The sequence below is a fragment of the Manihot esculenta genome, chromosome 3 (assembly GCF_001659605.2).
Source record: "Manihot esculenta cultivar AM560-2 chromosome 3, M.esculenta_v8, whole genome shotgun sequence".
NCBI classification, from domain to species: domain Eukaryota; kingdom Viridiplantae; phylum Streptophyta; class Magnoliopsida; order Malpighiales; family Euphorbiaceae; genus Manihot; species Manihot esculenta.
Genome location: NC_035163.2, coordinates 2,919,766 through 2,937,331, shown reverse-complemented (window position 1 = coordinate 2,937,331; position 17,566 = coordinate 2,919,766). Strand labels below are relative to the sequence as shown.

Genomic DNA, 17,566 nt, shown 5'->3' with positions numbered 1-17,566 from the left:
AAAAGGAGTGGACTGGAAGGTAGTACGGGTCGTACAAAGATACAAAAAAGAACAAGAAGAAGATTTCAATTTAGATGGTGTCTCGCCTCTTTTGGAAGAAATATTAGTAAAAACTTTTCCCGCCAAATTGAAACTGCTCAGCATAGACAATTATGATGGAACAGCAGACCCCATAAGTCATCTGACCATTTTAAGGACGACAATGAAGTTTTAGAATATCAATGATTTTGTATTATGCCGAGTGTTTTCGTCAACACTCACGGGTTTGGCTCATAAATGGTATCAACACCTAAGCCCAGATTTAATCCAAAACTTTACATAGTTCGCTATGATATTCAAATCCAGATTTATCACTTGCATACCTCGCAAAAAACTTTTTTTCTGACCTGCGGAAGATCCGCCAGGGCAGGAAGAGAATGAGTCTTTAAAGAGTTTTATTTCTCGTTTCAATGCTAAAACCATACAAGTGGAAGAGTTGAATCATGAGATAGAATGTAAGGCATTGAAAAAAAGGAACTCGCAACATTAAATTCATAGATTCTTTAATTAAAAATCCGGCCATAACATACCAACAATTGATAGACAAGACCCAGAAGTATATAAGGTTAGATGATGAGGTCTAGGCACTAAAAAAAGACAAGAGGGCCAAGTTAAAAGCCCAGTCAAAAGCCCGAGGGACGAGTTTATGAAGGAGATCACAGGAGCTACTCCATCTCGCAAAAGAAGGAAGAATAAAGTGAGTATAAGAACTACAGTCTGCTAAGTGACTCACGAACTTGTATCTTGATGTAGATCAGAAAAAATGATAAAGAAATTAGGTGGTCGCCGAAGCTCAATCCCGAGAAGACAGAAAAATGAGACAGGACCAAGTATTGTCAAATCGATGAGACTTCCATCAACTTATGTTTTGGGGTTTTTTTTTTTTTTTTTTTTGGAGAATGTACTCTCCATTTCGGGCAGAGTCCCTTTTATAGGTGGCTAGAGGAACCACCTTCGGCGGCTGGAGGAACCACCTTCGGCGGCCGGAGGAACCACCTTCGGCGGCCGAACTTGAAGGTTCAGCGGCCAAACCTTAAAACCTTTTCAAAACTCTTTTTTTTTTTACACAACTCTAAAAATTTCAAATTCATTTTATGAAAATCCTACTTTACCCTTCTAAAGATTCTAGTTTTGAGAGTTTGGATTCCGATGGAGATTCCATTAAAAAGTGAAAATTTTGATACTGGAGTTTAGCCGGGTATTACATTCATCAGCTCCTTCTTCACAGAATCCTGGCCTTGAACAAATATATCCCCGCTCTGGTACTTGTGCAGCCTCCTTGGTTATTCTTGAGGGTGATTTGCACAAATTGCTCCGGCCAAATAAGCTTTCATGCATTTTAGGCCATTTTTCACCAAATCTTCATTTTTCATCATTTTCTGCAAAATATTATCAAAAGCACAAAATTAGCTAGAAAATGTGTAATTTAGCATCAATAATAATAGAAAAAATGTGCCTAATTTATGCTTGATCACCTAGGCCACTATCTCCTTGAGTTTTGCCTCAAGCTCGATGACCATGGTAGAGTCAGCCCAGGCCTCCTCAACTAGGGCTGTAAATGAACCAAACTATTCGTGAGCTATTTGAGACTCGGCTCGATAAAAACTCGATCGGGCTCGATTCGATTTCTAAACGAGCTGAGTTCGAGCTTAATTTTTGGGCTCGTTTATTAAACGAGTCAAACTTGAACTCCGTAGTATTCACCTCGTTAAGGTTCGTGAGCTGACTCGTTAAGAGGCTCGTGACCAGACTCCTTAAGAGGCTTGTAAACGGGCTCGTTAAGAGGCTCGTGAACAAACTCATTAAGAGACTCGTAAATAGGCTTATTAAGATACTCATGAATATGCTCGTGAACAGGCTCGTTAAGATGTTCATCGAGCAAGCTCGTGAAGATGCTCATCGATCAGACTCGATGAGCATTACACCCTTTGCCACTTAATCTATTTACTATATATATTGTTAATTTTTATATTTTTATTTCTTAATATTCATTTATATATTTATTTTTCACTATATGTATAGACACTCTTTTTAAACTATTAAATCTCTTATAAACTATTATTATTATTATTACTTTCATATGTTTATATATGTATTTGTATAATTATTTTCATACTTAATATTATTCGCTTAAATTTATAAATTAAAATTTTTATATGATTTAAATATAAATCAATATGATTGAGTATAATGTGTATATATATAATTATATAATTTAAATTGATTATACTTATATTAATATATTTATTTTATGTAATATTTTATATTTATATTATATGTATAGTATTTTTCATACAATAAAATAATTTAATATAAATTATATATTTAAATAAAAATAAATAGTAATATATAAATAATGAAATGATAACATATGAATAATCAATGATAATATATTAATAAATTTTATATAAAAATGTCTATTGATACTAACAATAAAATTATATAGATTTAACTAAAATTATGTAATTTAAAAAGAACTATGTAATTTAAAAAGAAACTCTCTCTCTCACCGTTTATATATAGATTTATATATTTATTATATATATTTCAATTAATTTTTCATGTAATATAAATATTTAAATAAATAATTATTAAATTTAATATTATATCGTTAATCTTATATTAAATATATTTTATATAATTAATATTTAAATAATAAATATTATTTGATATTATAAATAAATAAATATCTAAATATTAAAACCTAAATAATAAAAAATAAAAGATTTAAATATTAAAATCTAAATAATGAAAAATAAAAATTTAAGCATTATTTTATATGAGGTATTGAAGGTTACTGAAACAATATCCACTATCCCACATCGAAAACTTATAGAGATAGAGGGTAAAACTCATCTATAAGTATTCACTTTCTATTATATTTTAAATTAAGGATTTGGTTATAGCAGACTTTAATTAAATTATATTTAATTTTATTAAAGTCTCTTTTAACCTTTTAGTTTAAAATTTTAATATTTAAAAATTTAAATTAATTAAATTTTGTTAACAAGTTTTTTAATCGAGTTTTTGAGCTTGAGCTTGAATTAGTCTCGTTATTAGTTTAAACGAGCTTTTTAATCGAGTTTTTGAGCTCGAGTTTCAATTAGGCTCGTTATTAGTTTAAATGAGTTTTTCACGAGTCGAGCTCGATTATAGTATTTAATTTTTAAGTCGAGTTCGAGCTTAATATTAGAGCTCGAGCTTAATATTAGAGCTCGAGCTTAATATTAGAGCTCGAGCTCGAGCTTATAAAAATTTTTAATAAATGAGCCTGAGCTTTACAAAGCTTAGCTTGACTCGACTCGATTCGATTACACCCTTATCCTCAACTTGAGCGTGCAGCTCCAAGACTTGGCACTGCAACAGGGCCACTTGATCCTCGATGGATTTAGCCTGACCCTCAAAGCTCATGTTAGAAGCAAAGGTCACGTCAAGATCAGCCTAAAACTTGTCCACCGACTCTAAGTTCTCCTTCATCGTACCCTTTATTTTGGTAACCCAAGTCTTCAAGCTTGAACATTCCTCGACTAAGAGCTCCCTGTGTGTCTGTTTGCACCAAATTCTCGACTCAAGGCTCTAAAACACTCCTTGGTCATATAGGCGCAGAGGGCACCCTCCAGTGCAGAATGAAAAGCATTAACAAACAGCCCGTTCATCTCAACCTCATTCAAGTGATGATGATCTGCAGGCCTCGGGACACTCTTGATTAGAAGAAGACCCAAAGAAGGGTCATCAAGGAGCAAAGGCGCGCTGTTAAGCGCCAAGGCCAAGTGTTGAATGCCCGCAGACTAGGAAGACTCGATCCCCACACTCGCAGGAATGGAGGAAGAAAGGGCATCAACAAGGAGCTTAGGAGTTGAGGCTGAAGCAGAAGCATCCAGGGTTGAAGATTCAGGCTGAAGGGGTTCCAACTCCTTAGCCGTAGATTGGAGAGGGAGGGGAGGAAGTACTATTTCCACTTTCAAAGGGCGAGCACGTTTAGTAGGGGGACTAGCAATAGCCTTACCCTTTTGAGCAGCACGTGAGGCCTAAGCGAATCTGTTGAACCCAACCATATCTGCAGAAAAAAGAAAAAGTAAGAAAGTTAGTCAAAAAATAAAAAGGATAAAAAGAGAAGTACCTTAATCCTAAGATAATGGATTACTTTCGGGAAGGATGTGTGAGTGAGGAGCATGGGTTTGGCTTGCTGGTAGATGACTCTGCCAGAATAAAATGGCATTCCTCACTGCCTAAGTAATATCAATCTTCCTTAAGGGTTTAGCCATTGTTATAAGAAAAGCTAAAGCATCGTCTTCCTCTCTCCTCGAACGAACCCCATCCTTTTTCAACTCTATCCAATAATGCCAACTGGTTTGAAGGCGCCTAAAACCTCTAGCGTACGATGACGGAGGATAAAAAGCTTATTTTTCTACCGTTTCAAAGAAGAAGGCATCTAATAAAAAATATTTAAGTACTTCAACTGCTAAAATGCAAGAACTCTTTATTTTTACGGGTACCCAGTTGGTATAGCTAGGAGAAAAGTGCTACGCTTGGTTCAATGTGATTGTTAAAGCACATGAATCGAAAGACTACCAAGATTCTTCAGCCATTAGAACGAAGCTGGGCAACTGAAAAATTGTGAAACCGAAGGACCTCCATGAAGAAGGGGTCTAAAGAGAAGCGAAGACCCGTCTTCAACTGCTCCTCGAAGACGATGATGGTATTGCTGGCGGGGATCAAGTCGTTAGTACGAACGCAGGGAGAAGGAGCAAAAATTTGAAAAGAATTCCAAGGAATGTGATATGTGTCATATAAACGATCCACGTCGGTATATGAGAAAACAGGTGTGATATCACTAAGAGAGCTACCTTCGTTCTCGGGGGCCTCCCTCAATGGAATAATGGGACTGGTACTCGAGTGGGGCCATTGGAGGAGGAGATGAAAATAGAGACCCCACTAGGAAAGGAATAGGTGTTCCTATCCATATTAAAAAAGGACAACAAAGTTATCATGAGAAAGGTAAAGACCTTAATAGAAATGATAAGGGAGTCGTAAAGTGAAGAAAGAAGTTGCAGAAGGGCACAGAAGTGATGCTTGGAGAAGACGATGGACCTTTATAAAGATGGTTTCGATGGTAGGCGTTAAATGAGGCATGATAAACATTGCAGTAGTCATCAAAAGGATTGGTAGGCGAAACAACATGAGCAGCAAGAAACCAATCTCAATGGGCCACGTGTCCTAGATCTCGATAAAAGATGTCTCCTTCGAATATGAAGAATCAAAGACCAGCGGGGGACCTCTAATATTACGTAACATCCGCTCAAAGTAAGGCGTAAGCTGTCACTACTAAGTAAGGACATGTGGTAAGGATCAGACACGTAGGAGCACAAGAAAGATAAGATCTAGATACTTTAATACTCAAGTCACTGCCAGAAGACTCGCCCTTTCCTTGACGAGGCGAGCCTTCATACTAAGTTACCGTTATTTGGTACGGCCTAGCATTACACCTGTGATCGCGGAGTTTCCACTTAATGGCTGGCGACACCCCATATCAAGCAGACGGCCACATCACCGCCAGATTATCAGAAAAATACTATATTTATTTTTATCTTTTAAAGTATAAAAATTGAAGAACTACAAATATAAAGATACGGTATCTCTAACACCACTGAAACTCTAAGTAATCTATTGTATTTTCTCTAACTTCAAGGTACTGACTTGAGCGTCGGAGGGAATGCCGTGAGCACCCACCACTATCTCATATTTTCTCTCTTGTAGGTTTCAACCAGTCACAACACAGTTTCATTCCGATCATGTCATCAATTCAATTTCTGCGTCATGGATATATTTAAATTATATTGGTTGATTTATTTCTAAAATTTTTTTAAATAATCTATTATATATCTAAATTTTACAAATATATGTATTTGAATAAAATAATAATTTTAACAGATTTCCGATAAGAGTTAACAAAATTATATTAAAGCGGATTTAAACCATAATCATTTTAAATTGTAGCCATTTTTAAATTGAAATCATATAGAATTGGAATTAATTTGAACCGTAAAGACCAACGAACCAGCTCTCTAGATGCAGGTGCAATGTTTGGAGGGCTCTTCCTTTTTGCAAGTGGTTAACTTCTGTGGAAAACTCTTATCACTGGGTTGTTAAATGATTGATTGAACAAAGACACATGCATTTGAAAATTTTCTTCTTTTGATTTGGTAGAAAACTCTTACTTTTGAAGAAATTTTTTTCTTTTAATTAATAGTATAGAATTAAAAAAAAATCAAGTTTGAAAAATGAATCATTGAATTAAAAAGTCTGAGTCTCTTTGACATTGTTCAAACACAAACAATTTGGGTAATTCCAAAATAATATAATATACTAAATCAAATTTAGTTAATTTCTAGGTAGCTCATATTGATGGTTACTTGTTTCTTCTCCCACCAGCTCCTCAACACACTCATAAGAAATATTATTTTTTTTTTGAGTTTGAACTAGACAAAATAAAATTAAATAATTATATAATAAAAAATAATATTTTATCATCTTCCATGGAGATTCAATCATTAAAAGTATATTATTTTCGTTTAGTTGAATTTATTTAAAAAAAACTATTAATTATAATCACTTACAGATTTAATAAATATAAAAAATTTTAAATTCTATTCTTTCAATTTCTAATTTTGAGTTAAAAAAAAACTCTATTATTAAAAAAAAAATTATAAGTTTTTTAAAAAATACTAGATAGAATAACAAGTTTGATTATTATTTTTAATATTTTTAATTTATTTATTATTTCTTGTAATTTTAATTAATTTATTAACGTAAAAATTCATTTAAAAAATTATAATTATTTAAGTGGGACTTGTATGCTTAATTATTCTAAATCGAAGCTAACTATGAATTCTTGAAAATTGGACGTGTATGTGTATGAATGGCTTTAGACTGATGCATGGTCTTTCTTCACGTTCGAGAAGAAAAGTAATGCATGACCTAATTAAACAAGCAAGATCGACGTGGCGCCGCCAAAACAGAACTTAAGGCAGCATTGCTTAAGGAAATAAAATAATTTTTATCTATTTCTTCATAACATAACTCATTTATTTATATTTTAAAAATCCTGTCAAGATAAATATTTTTTATTTTAATAATATTTTATATAAATGTTAGCCACACATAATTAATAATTAATTAAAAAATAATAATAATTAATAATTTCTCTATTTGACATATGCATAAGCTCAAAAGTAGATAATTATTTCTGTAATTCTATATTAAAGTATACTCTAAAATTAAAAAAAAATTGAACAAGTTGTAAAATTTATAATAGTTTGTCATTTCATAATATAAAAATAACAGATTCACACTATAATTTTTCCAAACGTGAGAAGAGACAGAGTTGAAAAATGTCAGTGTCAGTGTTACTGTGCCAGGTCAGCAACAACTCTTCTTATTGCTTCCTGGAAGGCAGACTCCTCCCATTCTTCACCCTACACATTCAACAAACCAAATATATTAATTATTCCCCTCACCCTATCACTTTACCACTTATTATTATTATTATTATTATTATGATTATTATTATTATTATTATTATTATTATTATTTAACACCCAAAAATCAATAATAACTCCCTATCATTTTCCGACACTCCTTTCCTTCTCATTTCCTAGAATTAGAAAACATGTAACATCTCATTTCCTAGAATTAGAAAACATGTAACATGGGGTGGCAAGGGTCATTGTCATTAATCAATGCCATTAAGAAAAATCTCTAAATTAATTAGAAAAAAATGTGTTTAGGTGCATCATCGGAATATAAAAAATTAAAATTATATATAATAGTTATTACTAAACCATTAAATAATTTGAATTAATCATTTTGAGAGTGAAAAATAAATTTAAAATTTATTTGAATCAGTTTGGATTTGACTGTTTCAATTGGTATCAAAACCACCATGAATTGTGCAGAGCTAATAGGCCTGCGAGGGAAGAATTAGCCGTGTGAGACGAGATGAAACCGGTCGAGATACTAGCGAACCACAAAACCCTAGAATTCGATTCTGAGTTAACAATTTAGTTGTGACGAGTGTGTTACAAATTTATTTGGGAAGAGTGTGAAATTCAGCTCCGTCCTACATCGGTGGAATGCGGAAAATCAAAATTATATATAATAACTAGTACGAAACTACTAAATAATTTGGATTAATTATTTTGGACTAAGTAATAAGTAGATTCAAAAATTATTTAGATCATTTTCGACCGAATACATGAATAAGTAGAGGAAGAAACCTTTGGATGAAAAGTGGAAAAATGGAGGAAAAACCTAAAATATATATGCACCCGTTAATATTGATCAACTCTAGCTTAAATATATAATATTAAATGCATAACATTTGTTTAAGTGTATAAATCCTACTAGATCTGATGAATATTTACTTTATTTATCAAGGTTGAAATCTCTATCTGGTTTAAGAGAAAAAAAAAAAATCTAATCAATCATCCTAACATCCTAGGACTCGTCAGCATATTGTCTAAAAATTGCACGATTAAAGAGAGATATGCCTTTATGCTACGTATGTGGATGTTAACACATACCTCAATTTTCAGTCTCAACCTTACACGGTTAGCAGATCTTGATTCTGTTGTTCGTGTACTGGCTACTATGAATATCACGTTCACATTGTTAACTTGGTTCAAGAACTCGAGAATCCGAATCAACATTTCTTGAACAGGGGATTCTCCTCTTATTACAACTTGAAGGTCGATGATTCTTTGTTCTTCTGATGTTGTTTCAGAGACTTGTGTAACCCTGAGTTCAAGTCTTTCATTTGAGGACTCACTGCCTTCTTCTTCTGCAACTTCTTCTGCAGGTAGTTGTTGCAGTTGTGCTTCTAATTGCTTGTTTTTCTTGCTAAGTTTCTCGATTTCAGCATTCAGAGAGGTTAAGTACTCCCTTGTTCGATTAAGCACTGACGCTTTGTCTTTCTACATTCATCAAGATCAAAATCTAATTAGTGCATAGCTTAGATCTTTGCATGAAATGTTAAGTACTCCATTTGCATGGCAGAAAGGAACTTGTTTCTTATATCTACCTTGGCTACTGGAGGGAGAAGTTTTCTCAATGCTTCAAAGGTTTCATTGATCTTTTCACGCCTTCTACGCTCTGATATCACGTGGAGCAACTGAGAGTTGGAGGGGCGACTTGCCAGCATATGTTGCCTTCTCACAATATTTAAGCTTCTGTAATAAGTAATTGCTCGTTTAAGCATACTTTGCCTGCGTAAATTTTGTCTCGTTTGTCTTGAGGGAGCTTGATAATTCTTGAAAGCACTAGCTCTCTGCCTTTCGCAGTAATTATAAGGTAAGTTAGATGTTATTGAAGAATTTGTAGAAGAGGAAGGAGATGTTAGAACTGCCAGAATGGCACTAATCATTGCAGCATCTTCACTTTCTTGGGATGGCAAATGAACGTTTCTCGTCAGCGCAAATTCTCGCATGGCTACTTGGTGATTACTGGTTGATTGCATTGCAGGTTGAAGTGGGCTAGTGGTGCTCGGTGCCGGCTGCAGAGATTGCATGGCCAGTTGAAGTGGGCTGGTTGTGGTGGGTACTGGTCGCAGAGATTGCGAGACTTGTTGGACTGCGCTTGACGTGCTTGGAATATTGAACAACAAAGGAGAGCTATCTGCGCTATCCATGGACAGTGACCTCATTGACAAGGAAGATGATGAAGGCCAATATGGATTTTCCATGTTAATCTGAAAGAGAAAACTCAATTGGACTTCGTCAAAAACATGCTGTAATCACGATGAAGCTTTAATCAGAAACGTATAAAGATTATTGATTTGTTCTCTTACTTGAGTCATCCCGTTGGACCAGCCCATTTCAATTTCCCCACTCCTGCACCCGATAAAGACTGCAGTCTGTAATTAAGGATAAACAGATGTTAAGCAATGAGAGACATATTTACATAAGCATCTTCCATGTTAACAAACCTTGATCCTCGCTTCCTGCAAGATAAATAGAAATCCCATTAATTCGAAATGATTATTCATGAAGATGCAATCTTTTTTTTTTTTATAATGATTAATTAATTACTTTGTAGAATTGCTGCTGCACAGCAGCAGATGCCATTCTTTGAAGTTCAGATTCATTTAGCTCTCTGTAGAGTTGTTCATTGACAAAAGCCATTCCGGGAACACGGCTAACAGAAGAAACAAAGAAGGCATTTTCAGACAACAAATAAGAGCAGAAGAAGACATAGTACACAGAGATTGCTGTGGCTAGCATGCATACTCATTTACAATGAAGAACACTTCTTGCCGATATTCATCAAAAAGTCTCCGAGCTAAGCTTCCCGTCGAAGAGCCAATTGCGTTGGTTTCTTCATCGTAATACCCATCCAAGAAGTATAAACGGCTTCTAGTTAAGCACCAAACATAAGCAACCATTTAGACAACACAGAAAACATGTGCAACTAAGATTGGAAAGCAAGAGATTGGGGACGCACTGGTTTGGCTGAGGCAAGTAAAACCAAAGACAAATGTAATTACAGCCAAAAGACTGCACTAGGGATCTAAGATAGGTGGCACGGTCTGCTTCGTTGGGGAGCGAGAAGACGGTATCCATGTGAAGTGGAAGCAGCTGCATGAGAGATCCACCAGCACACTCTTTCCCTTTTCTTATGTCATTTGATAGTCTCTCTACCTTTTATCTCCATGGATGAATGATTCATTTGATGATGGAAAAGCAAAGGAAACTGGGTAATGGGGGGCTAGCTAGATATAGAAGTCTCGCTACATGTAGAAAAACAGCAACAATATATTTATAGATTGGGCTGCAAGTTTGCTGGGTGTGATCATCGGATGAGATGGGAGTGGAACCTTTGAAAAGTAGTAGGAGGGAGATATCAATGATGAGGACCATCATGACCACGAGCCATTTGACAAATGTGAAGAGGGAGGAAGACGGGCCCACCATTATTGCTAAAGTAAAATATATATGGAAGTTTCTTATGTATCAAATATTAATTTTATAAACCAACTAAGAAAATTGAAAGTTTATTTTTCATGAATATAATAAATATTTAAGTATTTTATCTCTTATGAGGTAGAGAGAGGAAGGAAAAGCTTGAAAAGTAAAGGTCAAAGTCCACCCTCGCGAGGCTTTGAAAATAGTCAAGGGAGGAAGGCAGACTGTCCCTTTCCCTTTTGTTTTTATTTCTATCGTTCGCGTACATATTTTAAATTTAGTCAGATATATTTATTATTAGATTAAATTAATAAATATTAATTTATTATATTTATTATTATTATTATTATTTAGAGCAAAGAATGATTGGTTGATTTCCATCATTTGATTGATAAAAAGAGTAAGAGTGATGTATGGATTTTGTGTATGTGAATATGAAAAGAAAATAAAAAAAAAGATATTTTTAGATGGAAGTAAATTAGTGAAAATTCATCTAATAATATTCAAATTGTTCACACTTCTTATAAATCATGTTCCCATTGTGTTTTTTAATTCCCAGATTTAATTTCCTGATTGCGACTCTTACATTGCTGACTTCTCCAAATCAACCATACCCATTTGTTCATATTATTTTATATTTTCTTTCTTTTTCACAAAAATCAAAATTATTAATTCTCTATTCTATTTCTCCATTGTTTGATTCAACAAGGAATCCAAACACAAGTTCTTAAAAATTTATTTAATTATAATTATCATAATTAAAAATATTTTATTCATATATATTTCAATTTTAATTAGCAATGAGCAATATATAAATTGAACTTTTTTCCATTGCCAATTCATCCTTAAAATTAATTAGCAACAGAATTTTTTATATTAATAATGAAAAACAAAATCTATTGCTAAATTAGTTTTTTAGTGCATTGGCTTTGGGTCCTCACCTTCTGCAAGAGAAGAAAAGTGCTCTTTTGTTGGTTTTTAAATGGGAAACAAAATAAATAAAATAAAGTTGAAAAGACGCATAACCGCCAAGTTTGAAACAGTTCGATTCAAAATAACTCAAATAATTTTTAGATTCATTTTTCACTTAAATCTAAAATGGTTAATTTAAATTATTTAATAATTTCATGCTGACTATTATATATAATTTAAAATTTTCATATTTTACCGAGTGAGAATTTTCCCATGTAAAACTGCAAAAACTTATATTAATTTCATTGGTAATATCATGTATATATACAAGAAAACTTAACAGAAAATCATTAGTGCAGCCAATGATGTAATAAATTTAAATTATAAAACATCATAACCTGATTTCTTTAAAAAAAAAACCATATCATAGTTAATTTATTAATTTTCTAACATGGTTTTTACTAAAAACAACATACAATTTTTCAACATACAAACAAAGCATGACTTTGGCATTCTTAATTCCTCTTTTTGTGAAATTTTTTTCCAGTTCATACTTGGATGGGTTGGTAGATCAGAAATTTTATGTAGTCTTCATTAACAAGATCTCAGAGGTAATATACATTCAGCTGAATTTTCATTCTCACTATTTATGCTTCAATAATATATCGTTGTAGATATATGTATACAACAATCACTTTATGACATGATTTATGACTCTAATAATACCATTATATATATAATTGTGTATTATGAAAATTTTGATGTGAATGTGAATTTGAATGTTAATATTAATTTGTATTTTTTTTTTTGGCTTGATATTATTAGTAACTAAGGCTCCACTGATACAAAACAATTAGTTTTGAATTTTATAGCAGATTTGGATCAGACTTAATTTTTGCTGCCGAAATCTGTTGGAAGCCCATAATAACTTTTCGGAAAAGAAATTTTGAAATGCATGACTTTAAGAAATGTGATGAAGGCTATAGGCTTGGTAACAAAGTTCGAGGAGAAAATTCCATTTCGGGGTCAATTTTATATTTTTATTATTTTTTTGAATTTTTTCATAATTTTTCATATTAGAGTTTTTTCTATTATAAATAGTCATTTTCGTGACTGTTTGAGACACTTTTCAATTTTCGAGAATTCAATAAGAAATTTTGATTTCTAATCTTTGCTTTCTGAATTTCGTCCTAATCAAACGTTATTAGTTAAAATTCCTGACAGAGTCTAAATAGTCCTGTTTGAGTTGGTATCAGAGCAAAGTTTATCCATTACTGACAACCAAGAGGCACAACTTGCTGTAATTGAGATATCCTTGGCAGAATTGAGGAAGATGATCGGACAACTAACCCTATAACGAGGTAACAACCAACCTGCCACAGTCGAATATCCACAGCCAGCTCCAAATCCTGTGGTTGCAAATTCCCAATAGGGTTATCAAGAAGGTTACAAGATAAAGATAAACCTTTAAAATTTTTCTCATTCGTTTGATGTAAAATTTGTCTTGGATTGGTTAGCGAAGGTTGAACAGTTTTTCGAAGTTATGAATGTGGAAGGGGATCAAAAGATTCCGATTATGGCTTATAAATTAAAGGGTGGTGTAACAGTATGGTGAAATTCTGTTCAAAATGAATGCTATCGCATGAGGCTGGGACCTATACGAAATTGACTGTTGATGAAGCAAATGATTGAACAGCGGTTCTTGCCTAGTAATCACGCCCAGGTTTTTTATAACCAATATCGTAATTGAATTCAAGGGAGCTGAAGGGTGGATGAATATACAGAAGTGTTTGTGGTTGCAAACGATGTGTGATAACTGTGAGAACGAAGCCCAGCAGGTTGCTTATTATCAGAAGGGACTAAATCATTAAATTCATTGTATGATGTATGATGGGAGTAGCTGCAATTTTCACTTTGGCAGATGCCATTGAGATGACAAAAAGAGCGAAAGAATGTGCTGAATGGTAGCCTCGACATCAGTCTAATTGGGATTACAGAAAGCCTTCTGGGACTATAAATTCTGGTAATTATTAGAATGCTATGGAAGAAAATAGAGACAGTAAGGGAAAGACAGTCGTCAATACAGTAGACAAAGGAGGTAAAATTAATACTTATCAGAAACCAACTGAAGACATATGTTATTGTTATAGACAACCTAGACATCGATCGAATAATTGTCTAAAACGCAGGGGAGTTAATAATGATCGTCAATCGGTTAATGTGGTTGAGGAGATGGTTGAATATGAGAAGGAAGTGGATGAAAATGTTGGGTCTATTATTGGTTTTGAAGATGGGAAGGTCACCTATGTGGTGAAGAAAATTTTATGCTTGACGAAACAGGAGGATGAGATGCAAAGAAGGAAGATTTTCTAAGCAAAGTGTCAAGTAAGAGAAGTGTTTTGCAGACTAATTATAGATAGTTGCAGTTGTGAGAATCTGATAGCTAAGCAATTGATAGAGAACTGCAATTGCCTACACAACCTCACCATTCGCCATATAAAGTTGGATGGATTAAAAAAGGTCTGACAATTAAAGTCAACAGAATCTGCAGCGTGCCTATTTCGGTCAGTAAATCTTACACTAAATCTGTTAATTGTGATATTGTGGATATGGATTGCTATGGAATTTTGTTAGGTCATCCTTGGCAATTTGATGTTGATACATTGTATAAGGAGAATGAGCATTCATACATGTTTACATGGAATCAAAAGAATATTATTATTTTGCCTTTTGGTTCTACGAAACATTCTAAAGTAGAAGGGAAAAACTGTTATTAATGTTTCTGCGGGAGTGCAAAGGCTATCAGGCGCAATTGAGAAGGCTAGAGGCGCACTGACTTTATTAGTGAGAATAAAGAGAGAAGTGGAGAATGCACCATCTTTACCACCACCTGTCAAAGAGCCGTTGGAGGAGTTTCCTAGGGTAGTGGAGGAGCCTTCAAAGCTTCCACCTCTGCAGGATATTTAACATCAGATTAATCTCATTCCTAGATCTAAATTATCAAATCTACCTCATTACAAGATAAGCCCAAAGGAGAGTGAAATCTTTCAAGAACAGGTTGAAGAGTTATTGAAGAAGGGGCACATTCGGGAGAGTATTAGCCCTTGCAGTGCTCCTACTTTATTGGTTCCAAAGAAAGATAGAACTTGGAGAATATGTGTGGATAGCAGAGCCATCAATAGGATTACGGTTCAGTATTGATTTCCTATTTCTCACCTAGGTGACATGTTGGATCAGTTATTAGGGTCTAAAGTCTTCTCTAAGATCGACCTTAAAAGTGACTATCACCAAGTTCGAATTAAGGAGGGAGATGAATGGAAGACCGCTTTTAAAACTAAGACTTGTATTTTGTGGCAAACTTAGACCGGGCAAACTTAGATTTATAGCAAATTAAGATCGAGTTCTTTATAGGTGGAAAGGAATGATGTGGAGCAATTAGTATTATATTTTATGGCAAACTTAGATCGAGATTAACTTCTGCTATCGACGTACCTTGGAAATCCATAATAGTTTTTCGGAAAGAAAATTTCGAGATACACGACTTTCAAAAGTGTTATAAGGGCTACAAGCCTGATCATAAAGATCAAGGCGAAAAATTATTATTTAGGAGGTCAATTTTACATTTTTATTATTTTTTTAGATTCTTTTATAATTTTTCATATTAGAGTTCTTTTTATTATAAATAATCATTTTCTTGACTGTTTACACTTTTTAATTTTTAAGAATTTAATAAAAAAATTTCGGCTTCTAACCTTTATTTTGTCTCAACCAAACATTATTAATTAAAATTCTTAATAGAATTTAAATAGTCCTGTTTCATCCACCAGTTCCTTTATTGAATTTAGCTTTACAAAAAAATTAAATACCGAATAGTTTGATGGAAAAAGTTTTTAGTTCTTAAGTAAGCAGTCACCTTGAAGTGGGATCAGTAGAAAGAGTGAATTCCGAAATAAGATTTATACCTAAAAGCTGTCCATTTTTATACATGTTGAAAATCCAATCATGATAAGTTTTGAAAATTATGATAAATTCCTCTGAAAACAAAGACCTACATTTAGGCCTCCTGTTTTCTAAGAGTTGTATTTTGAATTAGAATTTAGCTTAAAATTTCTTGTTAGATATTTAAATATATGCCTTGTCTATTTTGGATTTCAGCCAGTCGGACATCAAAATTTTCGCTATTCAAACTTTCAAATTTCAAGTTTATGTGGTTTTCGTATCAGTAACCTGTCCTTCAAAAATTTGACTCTAATATCATGTGTGGGTTTTCAAAGGAATATAAAAAAGAAAAGAAAAAAAAAATAAAGACCCGAAGAAGCTTAATGGAGGCTGCTAAAAACGATTTTATTTTTTAAGAAAATAAAATTTTTAATTTAAGAAAAATTGAACTCTTTTATTTTAAATATGCGTTAGATGTATCTGGCCAAATATCAATTTGATCCTTTAAATTGGAAGTAAGTAAGTTCAATTAGAGTTAGTGATAAAAAAATTTTATATTTTTTATTTTTATTGTCATTATACTCTATATTATTTTTATTAATTAAATTTTAACTTTTTAACATTATTTCAATTGTATTTTGTTGTTAATTGAGACGTTAAAAATTAATGGAATTGACACGTCACTCACTATGTCAACAGCTAAGTAAATTTCAGAATAAATTGGATAACAATTTAAAATTTTAAGATAAAATTATAATAAAATTAAAAGTATAGAATTTTTTTTTATAATTATTTATTTTATTAAAGGTTCAAAACATAATATATCATTTCAAATGAATTACATATTGTTTTAATCAAATCAGACTATATAATTAAATATTTAATTAATATATTATTATTATTTTTAAAATTTACTCTAAATATTAGTATAATTAATAATATACTTAAGAATTAAAAGAATAATTTAAAAAATATTCTAAAAAATTATTTTATTATTTTTATATTTTTAAGTGAAATCATATTAAATATTATTTTAAATTATTTTTTAATATTTCATAATTAATATATTTTATAAAATTATTTTTCTTAACGATAGTTTTAGAAGTGATTAGAAAAATTTAAGAAAAATCGATTAATAATAATTTTAGTCAAAGATAAATAAATTATTATTATAAAATTATTAATAAAAATTAAAAAAATTGAATAATAATATAAATGGTAATTTTTAAATATATTTAATGCTGTGCATGTTCTTTCCAAGAAAATTTCTCTCCTGTTGAAGGGACTCTTAACAGACCAATAATGACAAATACGTTTATAGAAGCTAGGCCTGGGAACAGAAACGAATCAGAATGGTGGAAGCGCGATCGCCATCTCCATAGCTACCATTTATAGTAACCTCAAGCTTTTTGCTTGTAATAAAGTACATGTATGGCAGTGAAAATTAGGAAATCTAAATGAAGCCCAAATGTTCGAGAAAAGTTCAGACCCAGAAAAGCTAGCCCATACTCAACCCATCAGCCAGATTCATACCAAAGTTTGGGACTTGAGGCACAGAATCCATACAATTTTAATATCATATATCTAAAATTGCAATTAAAAGATTGACATGATTGACAATGTTTGGTAAAAAAGCACAAAAGAGAAAAGAGAAAAGGGAGTGTTTCTGTTATTCCATCACTAATAGTAATTTAATTAGATAATGAAGACCTTGTTGT

At 32.5% G+C, this 17,566-nt stretch overlaps 1 protein-coding gene across 1 annotated transcript; it reads right to left on the bottom strand.

Moving 5' to 3' along the window:
- Nucleotides 1-7,299: 7,299 nt before the first annotated feature.
- Nucleotides 7,300-10,809, bottom strand: LOC110611063 (putative transcription factor bHLH041). Its single transcript, XM_021751178.2, is given in 7 exon segments — nucleotides 7,300-7,514; nucleotides 8,622-9,011; nucleotides 9,119-9,949; nucleotides 10,022-10,036; nucleotides 10,125-10,230; nucleotides 10,323-10,445; nucleotides 10,537-10,809. Coding segments are annotated over 7 exon segments (1,674 nt in total). The 5' UTR covers nucleotides 10,677-10,809; the 3' UTR covers nucleotides 7,300-7,445.
- Between the last annotated feature and the right edge of the window lie 6,757 nt (nucleotides 10,810-17,566).